The following is a 16351-nucleotide window of genomic DNA, read 5'->3' on the forward strand; positions in this document are numbered from 1 at the left end:
GTTACCCGAATGAATCAGTATCACTGGAAGATACCGATCTTGTAGATTTAAAACTTTGTGGAAACTGAACTGTTCAGGCTGAAAGTGTGAAACTGAAAAGGAAATTATGGTAATATTTTAGTCACTATATTTTAACATGGTAAGAAGAGATATGCAAAATAGTTTTCATATAAAACTTCGAACTCTTGATGATTGCCTTTTTTTGAACTCTGCTTTTTAATTCTGCATTCAAAAGCTATTACAGTCATTGCAATAGGTAAAACTGGGGAGATAAGGGTTGCTTTCTTGTTGGAACTTGGCAGTACATAAAGGCTGGGATTGTTTTCCACAGTCCCTAATGCCATCTGTAAATTTACTCTTTATGTAATTATTATTAGCATATATGAAACTTTGTAAAAGAATAAGGGTCTGAATTTCATGGTTTCATAAATTTCATCTCATAAAGCAATAATGAAAAGTACGTCCTCAGTTCCCAAACCAAACGGATTTACACCCAGCTGATTAAGTGAGCACAGTTCTGGTTTAGTAGTGGAAGAAATCTGTGCTGACATAAGAATAGATAAATTTACACCACTGAGTTTAATTTCTGAACAGCAGGTTTTATAAAATAAATTCCCTATTCTGGAAACATATTTTTGTCTTTAGTTTTCAGAATAGTAAAGAGAAGGATGGTAATGATACTGTGTGCCAGATTCACTATATGTTAGGAGTGACACATAAAAAAATTTACTTCTCCGGTTGGAGGAGAAAAAGGAGTGCAAAAGGAAGAACTCTCAGCTTGCAGAGAGAATATATACACAATTTTAAGCTACCATAAAATTTAGGCTTAAATTACTGTTTTCAAATGATCTTTTTGAAGAGTGAGGCCAAGAAACTGAGGAGTCAAACCGATTCTTTGTGCTCATATAATTCCAGTCACACCTGATATTTCTCATGTCTTTAATTTGCACCTGTCTGCTATTTTTGTGCATTGTAATATGTTCACAAGGTTATTCTCACAAACTTTTTTTCTGTAACTTCTGGGTTTTTTTTTTCTAGAAAGCTTTTTTTTTTTTTTCCCCCCAGAGGTATCAAACTTCTTTAAAGGGGTGATGCTCTCAGCCTTGCAAAATTTCTCTTGTTGATTAGATACCTTAAAAAGGTCTTTGAAGGTCTCAGCTTTAGCTGCCTGTGGTGCACCAGCTCATCTCAGTGCAGTTGGCTGTCCACAGTACATGTGTGTGCATCTGATGTAGTCATCTTAACACTCTTTGTAGTCTGTGGGGAGAAGCAAATGTTTCTGGGTCACGACTTTACCACAAAATGTACAAATTACTTGACTTATTTTTAACATTGGAAAATTCTGTTTCTGCCCATTGATAATAAAAGAAGTCCAGACAGCTAGCACAGTTGTAGCCACCTAAACTGTAGGATTCTGCAGTTAAGAAGAGATAAATCCTACGTCAGAAATGTTACTGAAATCCTGAGGGATTATGCTTTCTTATGTTCTTAAATTCTCTGAAATGGTTATAATTGGGAAACATTAGTAAGTTCTAAAATGGTTTTTTCAACTAATTCATGTTACTTGGATTTGGAGAATTTATAAGATTTGATTTTAGAAGCTAAAATTATTTAGAAGTTAGAGTTTGAAGAAATAAATCATGCTACATCTAAGTTTCCTTGTGCTTTTGACATAAAGTATTTTAAATATTTATTATTTTCAGTATTGTTTTACCATTTTGAGTTCATTTGAAAAAAATATGTTGGAGTTATTCTTAGGCTTTTTGTAGGAAAAGCAATTTCTTCCCTCACTATGTCCACATTACATATCTTTGTGTATTTGAGCATAGGTTGTTTAAAGATGACACCATGGAGTAGCCTTGGTTTAATACACATTTTTGCAATAGAAACTGCGTAATTGGAGGCATACTTCAGTTCATCTTGATTGTGTAGCTGTCCCATTATCATTGTTTATAATATACACAGATGACATTGTGTTAGGCAAACCAATTTAATCAAGTTTATTTTATTGTTGCTTAATGTTGTGGCCGTATGTCTCTGAGCTCAGCCCAGTTCCGCTACAGCAATTGCAGCATTTTGTGCTCCATCATAATGAGTCAGTATCTTGGTTTCTGTTGTATGAAGCAGTTGAGGTTACAAAGATGTGGGTAATTTTTTCACCTTTATTAGCACTGTGTAATTGACAGACTAATTAAAATAAAAAATATGTCAACAAAACAGTTTTTCCTTGAATGATTGTACCTTTAAGGACAGACCATACTCTTGAATTTAGAAGGAAAAGCTTTTTTTTTTTTATGTTTAGGGCTATCTGAAGATTCTTAGCTGTGTAGTAGTGGTGAATGGCAATTTGTTTCTGTCCTGACAAATCTTTTTATTTTTATATAAAAATTTCATATGTGGAGAAAACTGATCTCTGGAATGGCCTGGAAGTTATATGAATTACATTCTATTTTGTATCTTATGTATTAATTTTTGAAATTATTTTTTAAATTCATATGATAGTGCTATGAATAACAAATGAGTGTCCTGACATAATCAGTAAAGTTTTGTCTATGACATTTGGAGCAGTTTCCTCCATTATTAGCCATGAATTTCATGGCCAATTTGGAAATCACACCTAAGGTCTGTAATTCTTTGACATTATTGAGTATTACTCCAGTGTTGAATTATTCCAAATGAATTTAGGTTTTGGGTTTGGTTTGAAGTACCCTATAATTTTGAATCATAGCATAACTCAGCTTCCTTCCCTCCATTTCTCTGTGACTTACCTGTTTCCAAGGTCAGTGAGAACTGACTTAGGTGCCACTTAGAAAAGTAAATTATATAAAGTTCACCTCCTTTACTCATAAACATCTCTGAAAGACTTCTTAAAACCTCTACAGTTGAGGATTCACCTTCTTCTGCAAATGGCCAATTCTTTGAGTAATTAACCCTTAACATTTCAATCTCTCCGTAGGAGCTGCTGCATCAAATGCACCTGCAAAACTGCACTGGCAGATTGGTGGATTAGGGTAGTGCTTATGAATCAGATTTATCCTGGTTCTTCCTGTTATCCTGTTTCCTGCTGACATCAGAGGTCTTCAATGGATCTTGCACCACATCTCAGTTCCCCTTGGTTATGTTACACAGACCTGTACAGGACAGTTCATAGCTTCTTCTGTAATTATGTCAGCAGGTGAATAATTGCTCAGCAGCCTTCCATGGCTAGGATCTCAGCAGGTCTGTGGGTTCTCAGTACCCTCTCTCTGCGTGAGAGCTGGAAGCATGGAATGTCATTCTTGTGTTGGAAATCTGTAGACTCAGCCCTGTTCAACAGTGTTGTTAAGCCATCGTGTCCTCTGAATGGTCTTCCAGTATCAGTTTGTGGATTAAGGGGTTTGCATAGGGAATCTGTCACCAGGTGGTATCTGTTGTTAGGGTGCTGAGCCCTGCTTCCAGCAGAGTTTGCAGGGGATTACTGGTTCTCCTTAACACTCAGTAATCACAGGAATGGAGCTTTGGATAATTCTTGAACCTTTCTCTTTCTCTTTATGTCAGATTTACTTTGGCATTAGTACCTAGAATTAGACAAGGGACTCCTTTCTCCTCTTGGTCGGGTACTGTTCTCAATCAAGGAAAGTCTTTGGTCTGGTTCTAAAACTTTTTTCTGCCTAACCAGTGGTGTAAATTCTGTGCTGATAGGAGCGAAAACATTATTGATAAAACTCTGTATCTGCCAATATGCTTTCAGTGGAATATATTTGGTGGTTCAGCACTTCCTGAGAGCAACAGATTGCTGTGCAATTTTTGCTAATGCACAGTTGGCCAGCATCCCCATATTTCTAATAGTGTCATCCAGTGTGTTTTTTTCTAGGATACTTACATAGTAGTTTCTGAGAGAGCAGTTGTCCCTTTAGGGGAATGGTGAAAAGCCTCAAGCAACTCTTAAAACTTCTTTTTGTTACACAAACTTACCTTTTCCTAATCAGAAGAGAAATAAAGAGAGATGGTGATAGTGTCAGTAAAAGAAAGCAAGTGAAAGAGCTGTTTATTCTCCGTAAAATATTTAGGAAATCCATTCTTTCTCAAAATACATCCAGGAATATTGCTATTTGTCATTTGTCATATGTTTTTAAACAAGAGATTTTGTGATCCAGCAGAGTGACTTCTCCAAAAACTGTGCTGTGACTCGTTCCTAAGAACCAGCTGTGTTCTGTGATCTCTCCTGCTGGTGGGGTTTTTTCAAACAGCATATTTACAAGTAATTTTTCCAGAAAAGTAGTGATTTTTTTCCTCTAAAACAAGAATATCTCCCTAAACTTACTCAGTGTAAGGCACTCCTACCATAGAAGTGAATCTGTAGATGTTAAAGAGGAAAAGGCCTCCCTCAAATTCCAAATTGCATTAATTAATTAATTAAATGTATATCTTAAGGGTTAAGGTGGAATGCTATTTAAGATTCTCAAAACAAAATTAGGTAATGGTTTATGTGGTTTATCTGACTTACTAGGGATACATCTACTTTAGAAAATAGCATTTTGGAATGTTGCAGTTGAAAGATCCTTTTGCTTGTCTCCATTGTACGGTAACCTTGTGCACTAAGGTTTTTGTTATGCTTAAAACACAGTAGTCACTTTCCAGATAAATGAAAAAGTGACTCTCTTTATTTTGGTAATGGGTGGTCAAAAAATGCTACCAAAGTAGCATTTCATACTGGTAGCATAGTGGTAATATGTCAGTGGTCAGACAGCAAACTTTGTATTTTCTTTGTAATAGTATGTCCTGTAAGGAGAAATAGAATGCAATAAATAATGTATTGGTGGTAACTCTCATGATAAAAGGCACCTGAGCATTCATGAAATGCTGGCATAAATAGCACTCCCCGGCCCATACTGGAATGTTGGTAATTTTGCAATTTCTGTGAATGTAATTTAAAAGAAAATACTAATACTGGCAAAACATGTTATGAAGCAAAAAGTAAATATGCGTTTGTCCTTAAAAGGAAGATGAATCAGAAATCTTTGGCAGAGTGGTCTCTGGAGCTACCAAAATGTTAAATGAGCAGTGTAAGACATTTTTCTGCCTGCCCTGCATATCGTTCTGCTCTGCACTGGGACTTTTTAAGAATGGAGTTTGACAGACCCTGTTTGAGTAACATGTGGGTGAAATTTCTATTGATGAGATAATCTGGGAAGCACCTTTCAGATTCAAAGCCAAATATTTTGGATACCTTAATGTTACTGTTTAATCTTCTTTCAGTGCGGTTCCACATATTTAATTTTATTCACAGCTTTGAAGGCAGTTCAATTACTTGCATGCTTTTGTATTTGTAAGCATTTCCTTTGATGCATAATGCAAGCAAGAGTCTTACACCAGTTAGCTGTCCCACAGAGGTGGTAATCCTTTGAGATTGAGAGAATCAACTACTGCTTTTCACTGAAATCTAGATATGAATTGAAAAGTTGTGTGAAATAGATTTTCTTTATCAGAAATCTTGCAAAAGTACCATTTAATGTCTAACTGCTTTAAGTAAGGGATATATGTAGTATAGTTCAGTTTCTAAAGGCTTACAACTTAATTAGTTTAAGAATGCACTGATGGTTTAGATTAGGTGATTTTGCCCTGATACATGACAGAAATTGAGTGTTTCAAGTGGAGAAGAGTAGTTTAAAATATAGCTGTAGGTAAATAGATCCCAAGGAATTTTTGCACTCGTCCTTTGTGCTCTGTACTACGTAAAGTGTTAACTGGCTGCTGTGTCTGAATGGACAGAGTGCAAGGAGTGCACAGGGATTGTTTGTGCATTTCAGAAGAATTTGAAAGGTGAAAGAAATACATACAAAACAGTACCTTCTGTAAGTGTCTCTGATGGATAAATGACTGTGTGATGGTTTATGACTTACTATCTAAAGTCGAGTACAACAAGAGGAAGAAATCTGCTTAGTGATAGCAGATAATCTTGTGAAAGGATGACCTAAAATACCTTTTTCAAACCTGTGCTGTGACTATTTCAGAGCTGTTGTTCAACAAAACTTACTAGTGCTGCAGCTTTGATGTATAACAAGAAAAAACCAGCATTGTGAAAAAAATTGTAGATGTCAAGGTCAGGGCAAAAGTATAGGAAGTGATTTTTTTTCTTAAATTATTATTTTGGGAGTGATATTTTTTGAGGAAAAAAATACATCAAACAACTGAATGAAAATGGTGTGGAATTAGGAAAAAAAAGTGACTTTGCTAATTAGGCCAGTTAATATTAGTTGGTTTTAATTTAATTTTTTCCTTCCCTGTTCCTAGTGCTGTTGCATATGATGTAATCATCTATTTAAATATTTTATTTCTCTGACTCTTTTAATGCCTTTTGCCCCATTCCCAGTGTTTGTAACAAAGCTTATAAAACTGTCTTCTTCACTTACCTCACTAGCCACTTGCATCCCTTTGATGCTGCCTGCTTAGCTTTCTGCAGGCTTGAGGCTTAATATAGACTTAAAACTACAAGGGCATCAATACCAGGTGTCCAAAACCAGACACAACCTCAGTTTTATCTTTTGAGCACTGAGACCTTCTGGTACACTTTCAAGAAATAATATATATTGTATTTAAGTATAAATAACCCCAAATGAATTCTTCTGTCATGGGTTCTTCTGTCATGTCAGAATTCTTTTGAGGGGGAGAGTGTCAGGGTGGTTTTTTTGAGGTTAGTATTTTTACTTTCTTCATCCTTGCTTTAGTGAGGATAACATTTGCATTAAAAATTTTGCTAGGATAAGCCTATTTGAAGTGCTTACTACTTCCACAGTTATTCTCAGACACTGGCTGAATTTTATTTTTATAGCTGAGTGCAGCTCATGTATGTTCTGTTCTCACATTGTGCACAGATGCTTGTATTTCTGTTCTTGATGATTTAGGAATGCACTAGAAATTAAAGAGTTGGTCTCACTGTTGAACAGTCTTCAAAGCCAAGAAAATATTTTGTGTCATTTCCTTAATGGAGTCATAGTGAAGTAACCTTTTTGTTTTTTGTTTTTCTAATGCAATAGAAATCAAAGGCGGAAGAAAAAATCAGATTGCGTATTTGAAAATATCAAAACTAGCATTGGCTTTTGCAATTATCCACTCAAAACCACCAGGGAAGAGTTCCAAAGAATACACAGAGTACCTTGCCAGAACTGTATCCGAGCAAGATTTTGGATGGAAATGGAAAGTGGAAGTGCTGGAAGCTGAAGTTCTTCGATTACGACAGGAACTTCTTTTGAACAGGATCTCTCCAAGATTCTGCTTGGAAAATAGTAAGTTCCTCAAATAATTTCTGGCTATGTTGCAATAGCAAGGAACCAGCTTTCATCTTGCCTGTACCATTTCTTTTACCTAGATGTGAGTCTTCAGTGTACAGTTTTTTGTTTTTCCCAAAATTCTGAAGTAGTGGAACACTTAATTCATTTGTAATAGGATTGTGCTTGAGAATTTGATACTTATGCAGAATTTATATATTTAACCTTCAGAATCAATGTGTATTATACAAAATAATTGCAGACAAAAATTGTCAATACACAATGTTACTCTATAACCTTGGAAATACTAGTTTGTAACAGCTAGTTTACATTTACAGTTGGAACATGTCTTAAAGACATATTGCATATTTTTTAACTACCCTACAGATTTTAAAATCAGAATTTAAACCTAAAGTGTTGGAAGCGCTGATCCCTAATATGCATAACAGGAAGGTAGGGCAGGCCAAGGGACTGCATGTCTGTTGTTTCTGAGAGTGTATTGAGACTGTGGATACTGTGAATGTTTTTTATGGCATATGATAAAATATTGTGAGTCCGGTATTACTGGATTCAGGAAATCTTTTAGTCAAAGAAGAATAAAAAAAAAAGATAGTCTCAAACAGCACTGTTTCTCTGATTTGTGCATGTGTAGTAAGTCATGCTCAGTTCAAGATATCAGTGGCACTGTGTGAGATTGGAAATCAGGCAGTGGAGGATTTCTGCAGGCTCTGGGAAGATACTTTCCTGGGAGATGAGGTCAAAATGTTGTGGGCTGAAGAAAGTTAGTTCACTGCTGAGGGTGTCTGTAAAACCAAGATGTATAGCTAATGACCGGAGATTTTTAAAAGGTTCCCTGGTGGAAAACTTGATGAGGCTTTACCATACTGCTTTTGTACTGAAACAGTAGCATTTTTATTGCCATACCTAAAGATTTCTGATTTGTAATGTTGACTGATGGTCATTAGACTTCAGCTAGGAGCTCTAATGGTTTATGTATTTAATTAGTACAATAGACCTTTCTCTACAGAGAAGTGATTTAATGACTATTCTTACTTTTTTATTGTCTGTGTGTCTATTTTCTGCAACCTATTGCAAACATGACATTTAAGACTAAAAGTAACTTTTAAGATTCAGTTTTCAACAGGTGTCTCATGTTTTGAAGAACTGGCTACATATTATCAGGAGAAATTTATAAACATCTAATGTCTGGAGAGGATATTCTAATTTTAGATTAAGCAGAACACAGAAAACACTACCAATTAGCAAAACATAGCAAACAAGATCAATTCACTTGCAACTTCTGTGTTCTAATTTTTGAAAGATTCTCTAAACTGTAAATGTTAATTGTAAGATAGGCAAAGAACACTGTCCCTGGCAGATAACACCTCTTGCAAAGGATGTTAATTTTCATTACCCTCGTTACACTGAAGTTTGCTCACAGACTTAAAATGTGATAATCTTTTCTAATTTTAGATGTCTTACACCTGCACTCTTTCTGCTGTGTGCATTCATGGTTACAGTTCCACTGAAGACAACTGCTTGGTCTTGACTTTGAATAAAGAAAGCTATTTACTGGTAGCTGATGGAATATCTGCTGGTGAGATCTGTGCACACTTGGGCAAGTTGATGATGTATGTTAGTAGTAGAGCATCTGTGGTTGACATGTATGGGAAGATGGTTGTAGAAGCAAGGCCACTTGAAATAGGGGCCACTACACCACTGCCATCTTCTGCCCCAAGATTAAAAAAAAACACCTTTCTTGTGTGTTGTGTGCCTGTTCTGAGATTTTTCAAGCCTGCAGAGAATAGAAGCTAAAGGATGGCTACTGCTGAGATGAAAAGGGACAAGGAGCTTGAATCTAAGTAAGGAGAAAAAGTGGTAATAAGTGGTGTTTCAAGTGAAAGTACTATGGATCCATCAAGCCATTGTTATGGTTTCCCAGGTTTACCACCTAATATCACACCAGAGGTATGCTCTTTAGGGCTGAGGATGATTACTAGGATTGCTCTTACCACCAAGTAATCTGCAGATATGGATCCTTTTCTCTTCCTTCACTCATTTCTCCAGACTCATTTCTGGAGTTTGTGTTCTGCTTAAAATAATGCAGACTCATAAAAATATTTCAAACCCCCAGCCTTTCTATGGCTTTCTTCTGTTTTGATTAATGACTTTAGATACAGGAATATTTGGGTTTCACAAAATCCACCACCAGAAAATCTCATGCAGTAAGGATAAGACTGCATTTGTTCCTGCTGGTGCCTCTTGAGAACTGAAGAGTTTGAGTCCTTCAGCCAAGGTTCACTTTGCAGCTGTATATTCTCTGCTTTACATCCCAAATGTGAGAGCTTGCTTCTCCCACCTGCTATTTGTAATGACAGTAGTAGGTCTTTCATAGACTTCAGGAATGATTAGAAACTGCCCATGGAGTTTTATTTTCCCAATTTGAGAAATTTGTGAGCAGTTTTCTCCCTCCACATACAGTTGAACACAATACGGATGAGCTAATACATGAAGGATAAAGAACAGAGAATCCATTTTTTAAAGAAATGATGCCTAAATTTCTATGTTTCACCTGAAGAGTTCTTTGTCCTCAGAGACACAAAAAAAGTTGTGAGTTCCTAACTTAGAGGGAGAAGCATGCTTTGCTGCAGGTAAACTGCTTGGTGGTATGAGTTCTTACAGATTAATGTGTTTTTTATGAAAGTGCAGGGTTGAGTATTCACTGACTGTGCTGTGTCTGGAAGGTACTTATTTTACTTACTATTCAGTTGCCTTTCTGGATACAAAGATTCTCTTCCTTGGTGGTGCTTTTGGCTGTACATCAATCATATGTGGAGAAGGAGAAGCGAATCTTTTTACAATTATCTGTTATTTTTCACCTTGACAGTATTGTCCTGACAGCTAAGTCCATAGGTAGAAAAAAAAGTCAAATCTCATGTTAAATCAAAGTTTCATGCCTTTCTTTGATTCAGATTAAAATTTCACTGAAAGGAGGATAGAAACGTCTTGTTGTAATTTCAAGAATAAGCATTTAAAGTATTTAAGCATTCTGTTGTCACTTTTCTTTGGAGCAACAAGAAAAGATGAAGGTTCTTACAAAGCATTGATGAATTCATGGGTTCATGGATTGAAGCACCTGTCCTCTAAGACAAATTTCTACACTCTTTTAAGTTCATAAAATCAATGGTCATATTATTTCTTGGCAGGCTGTGTTAAAGAGCTCTAAAAAGCCTGCAGCTGTTACTCCAGCCCAAGAAGGCATAAATGCAGTATTCTACCCTTTTTTTGCCGAACATGTATTTTAGGAATGACAATTTAGAGGATAGATTAGGATAGGTTTATTACCTTGGTTGCTTCCAGCTGATACTCTTGAAGGTTCCAAATCGATTATCCGGGGTTTATGTTTAGCAAAACTTGTCTCACATATGTGTTCCTTTCTTAGCTTCACTTTCAAACTTGGTTCAAGTTAGTCCCTTCTTATGCAGTGGGTAGGAATTTGAACTGAACTGCTTGCTCCTCTAATTAAAATAAAAACCAGATTCTCTCCACCCTGTACCTTTTTAGAATTAGGTTACTCTTCCTTTTATAGGTAATTTACAGTGGAGCGTCTTCTGCCATGCCCTGGAGTTCCCTCCTGTTTTTAGCCTCCACAGTAGCACGTGCCAGCCACCCTACTACAGTGTGTCTCTGTGTTTAGGGAAATGCTGACCTCCGAGTCACACTGTGATTAACCTGAGTGTCTGATTTTTGACTGTATCCTGGGGCTGTGTTCCACCTTTCAGGATACTGTCCTATAAATTCTATTCCATGTCAAAGATGCAACTTGTATCTCTTTTGGGAATAATACCCAGAGAAAAAAAGAATTTTTTATCTCCCGCTTCACTTCTTAACTTGGTGTGTTTCTTGAGACATTTAATTGTACATGTGGAAAAGGGGAGCAGCTTCCTTTGTAGATTAGTATGACTGAAGACTCTTTGGTCTCATTTCTTGTCACTGTGAGCTGGAGCTAGCCAGCTCAACAGCTGAAGGAAAACTGATTATAAGCATTACACAGCTACAGTTTACCAGCAGCCTTGCTTTGGGACACAGAATTTGGCCTTCTCTTTTCTGTCTACTTCCCAGTAAGTCATGGCTTGGGAATTTCTTGCTCAAAAGGGAGAGGTAGATACTTGGTGCTCATCTTTTACCCGAGGATTTCCCTGGTAGGCAGAGACAGGATGAGGTACATCCTGCTTTGGTGATGGCAGGAAAGATCATGGTCAGTCAAAATATTTTCTGAATAATTGGATTTCAAACTTCTGAAAGGGCAAAGCTCTCCATCATGGCTTAAGTAATATAGCTTGTGATGTTTCCTCTGCCTCCTTACATTAAAAGGAGTGGTGAGAGAACATAATTGATAATAGATTTTTTAAGCTCATTTTCAAAGAGATACCAATCAGATTGATTCTGAAAGGTCAGACCAAAACCTGAAGATTTCCTCAGTGTGTTTGTTAGCTGCAGCCTCATAAAGGAGTCTTCCTTGTTAATGGGGTTAACAGCAGTCCACATCTGACTGAATAGTAATGATACAAACACATTAGTCTATTAGGGAAAACTATTTCCTTCACAGAAGGTAGATGAAATAGTGTGAAATGTTCACATATGTTGCAAATAGCACTTAGCAACAATTTTAGTTCCTATGACATAGTACTAAGGTAGAGGACTACAGACTAGAATTTCCAAGTTATGGTGGTATGTTTAAGGAAAAGCTATTTTTTCAGGTTGGCATGTTTAAATGAGCTGCTGTTACAGATTGCTGTGCCCTGTCATCACTTTCCTCCTCTGGTATTTGGAAGGAGTACAAAAGCATGACAATTGCAGAGGAGCTGTCAGCCTCTGAGGGTATCTTTTACTTCTTGCCTTTTCTATCTTCCTTTTTCTAAGGTCAGAGGATTCTCCATTGGGCAGCAGTCAACAGTTAATTTGATGTTGCCATGGAAGACAGTTCTGATTATTTTTTCAGGTGCTTAGGGATGTGATTTTTTTGCATAAAGACATTCTACCTTCCTACTTCTTGCTTCCCCATCCCTTGAGATAAAAATAGGTGTCTTTCTCTCCATTCAGATCCATAAGGGCAGTCCAGTGTGTCATGTCAGCATTTTTTCCTCTAAGGCTTAGGGGTGTCAGACAAACAGTACTTCAGAAATGTAATTTGACATCTTAAGTGTACTGGTGTACTCCCATGCATCTACAAGTGGTAATAATGCAAGTAGGCAGCATGGCAAGGAATGTCTCACAACCTAACAAGTATTTTATGTTTTTATGAGGAGAAGAAAGAAATTAAAGCAGATCTGTGAGATGGCAAAAATGAAGTTAAATTGTGTTTAGCACAGATTTATAGGAATATGGCTCTTGGAATATGATGATGAGATAAATCTGTTCTCCATAATTGTATTGACACAATGGGGAACTTTATGAAAGCTGAGGCCTTTTCAGGATAATTAAATAAGTTAATTTGCAATCTGTAAAAAGCACCAGCTGGAGTGTAATGATTCATTGAAATCTCAGAGTACTGCTCCTCCCATGGATAACAGGTCTGTTTTGGTTGTGGAAACTTTCTCCCTTTGAAAGCAGGTGCTGCATGTCTTATCTGATGGCATTGCAACAGCTGTTCTAAGCACGTAGTTGGGGCAAAAGGACCCAATAAACAACATTTTCTTCCAGATTTCTGTGTAAGGAACCCATTCAGAGGCAAAATCAACTCAATTTTTCCAGCAAGAGTTTGTTATTATTTTATTAATTCATTATAAGATGTGTAGTGATTATTAGGAATAAGATTCATAAAAGCAAGTGGGGTTCATAGATTAGTGTAGATTATTTTCTTTTCTTCTGGGTAATGGAATGATCGTTTTGGGGAAAACTGAATGTATATGGTGAAAACCGGTTAAGAAGTGGCAATTAGGATCTTTTTGTCTTTAAGTCTACTGTGGGAAGCTAAGACTCAGGCATTTTTTTTTCCTGGAAATACAGAATCACAGAATGGTGGAAGTTGGAAGGGACTGCTGAAGATCTACTTGAAGATCATCCAAGCCTCTTGTCAAGCATGGTCATCTAGAGCCAGTTGTGCAGGCCTGTGTCCAGACATTTTCTAAATATCTCTGAGAATGGAGATTTCAAAACTCTTTTGGACAACCTTAATCCAGCTCAACCTTAGAATCTAGTTCCTCAAGCAGATCTTTGTTTGCATCCTTCTGGATATATAGACAGAAAAGCTAAGCGTTTATACCATGTTGTATTCAAGAACAGCCATGTTTTTAGGAAGGTACATTTTAGCTGACTTCTTAAGGAATTTTAGCCTTCATCTCACTAAGTTGCATCTAGATCATTGCAGTCTTCATTGGCTGCCATTTCCTGTCTCTTAGCAAAGCCCAGTTTGTTTCATAATGCACAGCATTTTTAATAAGATATAATGCTTACAGTGTAGTACTACAGTTCAGTCAGGTAGTCTATTTAGAGATAACATTAATTCATTTAGTATTTTGAAATATCCCCTGTGTGGCTTAGAACTCACATTTCTGTCACATCATTGAGATGATCAATATTGTAAAGCTTGTCAGATCTTTTGTTGTCAGAGCTGCTTGGTGAGCATTAACTGACCCAAATCTGTATGTTTGTCACCTGATTATCTACCCTTTCATATCTTTACTGCAAGTTTGCTTTGTTTGACTCGAACTACAGAAGATTTGTGCTGTCATCCACAGAGATCCCTGAAAAATGAATGTTTATATCCTCAAAATCCTTCTCAGTTCTTGCTGAATTCTAAACATTTAGGTGCTTTATGTAAGCAAAATCCCTAACAAATTGAAGTATATGCTTCTAAGCCTTTAAAGAAGCACTTAAATCCTAGCACTGAACAATCTGACAATTTTAGTAAGTCCTATATTCATTTCTGTGAAATTATCCCTAAATGGGATAAAATATGTCAGCATGCACCTTTAGCATTAAAAATCATAAAAAGGCACCTTGCATTCAAACAAAGGACTTTACTTTTCCAAGCCAGTTACAAAACAACCCCGATGGAGATGCAGAAGCGAAGTGTGGGATACAAGGCTTCTAAGACTTCTTATTTGGAGAATTCTAATAATATCTTAAATAATATTTTGGAATTGTTATTATGGAATAATGAAAATAGAAGTTTGGCTTGGTTCCAATGGGGTGCTAAACACATATGAGTTCATGAGGAGGGGACAGTTTTTTTTTCTTCCACCAGTCAGCTTAGTAATGAAACCAGCAGAATAGAGGCAGAGTTACACATGAAAGAAAGGCAAAGAAAATGTATGGGATTTTAAATCAGAGAATAAACCTGATACATTGTTCATGGAAAGTGCACTTCAAACAAACCGATCAATGAAAATTAAATGAAGAATAACAGAGCTCTGAAAAATGTAGATGTGAACATAATTTCAATTACATTTTCATTTCCTTTTAGAGGTTATTGACTGAACACCTACTTGGAAAGCAGAATCCTATGAATGTCTCATTTTTTTTTTCTTTCAGAAGTGGAACTGAGAGTATCAACTGTAACTGAGTTTTAAGATAACTTTATATGTCTGATGTCAGTGGTTTTGATTTTCAAGTGATAATCCATGTGTCTGCTCATGAAATGAGGGAATATAAACAATGTCTAATGCTTGAAAGTGAAGTAAGTTTTTCTTTGCATAATTCAGATCATGTCTTCATTTTGCTTCTCACCTCTGCCACCTTCAAGCCAGTTTTCTGTTCTGCAGTCCCTGTTGGTGGTGAAACTGCAGGTAGATTAAGTTTTTCAGAGACTTGAAGATCATTTTACCATTTCACAGCAATTTCATCAGTTGAGGATCCTTCTTCCAAGTTTTAAATGTAGAACTACTTGTAGCATTTGGCCTTTCTCTTTCAAATGTTCTCCAGTCTGAGGTAGCCACCAGCATAGCGTCTTAATACATCATCTTCCACCACCCCAGCTCCTACTACACAGATCTTATACAAGCTGCCTCTTCTTATCTGCACTGGGTAGTGAGAGAATGTATGTTGGAGATGGTATTGACTTTGGTGTTTTCTAGAGCTCTGCTTCCTTAGGGCTAGCCGAAGGCTCCCTATTCTCTAATCCTGGGGCAGTGAGTTGGCATCTCACTGCCCTGATGAAAGCCTCTGTTTTGTGGTCCCACAGAAGTATGTAAGTTCTGAGTTCTAGTGCCTGCACACCTTACTGACACACTGTGCACTATGTAAGTCACTCCCTCATCCCTTGAGTGGCTTCTGATTTTCAGGCCATACTTTTTCTGCAGTAGTGGATATGTGTAGAGGGATGTGAGTTCTTTGTGGGACCACATCTTGCTTTGTTCGGGGCTCAGGATCTTGCTTTGTTTTTTAGCTCAGGATCTTAGTTTAGTAAGAAACTTAAGTACTAAATAGAACTTAAGAACTTAAATATATCCTGAATTTGATGTGACAAATTTAAGGAGACTGTAAAATTGTTCACGACCAGATATTTCATTACTTATGGTATTGTAAAATTTGTGGTCACTTTATCACGCATACTAAATTTTCATATTTCTTGTTCTAATACACTTAGAGTCAAATGTTCTTGAAATTAGTATTTAAAGATCCTTGTTAGTCTGAGGCAGGCTTAATGCCATTTCTGGTGTTTTGTTGGGTTTTTTTACTCGATAACCACATGGTGTGAGCATCAAGACTGCTTTCTCATTTGAATAGTAGGTAAGTACAAAGTAATGAGTTTAGCTTCTTTCAAGAAAAAAATTACAAGCTATTTCTAGACATTTAGAGGGAAATAATGAGTATTTCCTGATGCGTTGTTATTTTTTACAACATAACTGCCACCTCCTCCCCAAATGACTAGAACATGTAAATGGCTTAACAATTTTAAGCATTTTGTATTATTCATTTAGCTGGAAATAAACTGATATTTGGGACTTACTGTAACAGGGTTTTCTGGAAGCTCATTGTGAAACAGGAGTTTGATACTGCAGTGGCTAGGAACCTAACCATAAATGCAATATTGTCTCCTAATAGAAGGAGTGTTTCATTGAATACCCTACCTCTTTTATTTGGGAACATCTTGAGTTTGG

The 16351-nt window shown here is 36.6% G+C and overlaps 1 protein-coding gene across 11 annotated transcripts in view; it reads left to right on the top strand.

Annotated features, from left to right (window-relative positions):
* MEI4 (meiotic double-stranded break formation protein 4) overlaps positions 1-16351 on the top strand; it is a 129295-nt gene that overhangs the window by 61409 nt on the left and 51535 nt on the right. For all 11 annotated transcript variants that reach the window (XM_064412492.1, XM_064412481.1, XM_064412485.1 and 8 more), the window contains one exon: positions 7017-7265. In XM_064412492.1, coding sequence (XP_064268562.1) covers positions 7017-7265 — 249 coding nt within the window. The remainder of the gene's footprint in view (positions 1-7016; positions 7266-16351) is intronic.

Source organism: Passer domesticus, chromosome 3 (genome assembly GCF_036417665.1).
Source record: "Passer domesticus isolate bPasDom1 chromosome 3, bPasDom1.hap1, whole genome shotgun sequence".
Lineage (NCBI taxonomy): Eukaryota > Metazoa > Chordata > Aves > Passeriformes > Passeridae > Passer > Passer domesticus.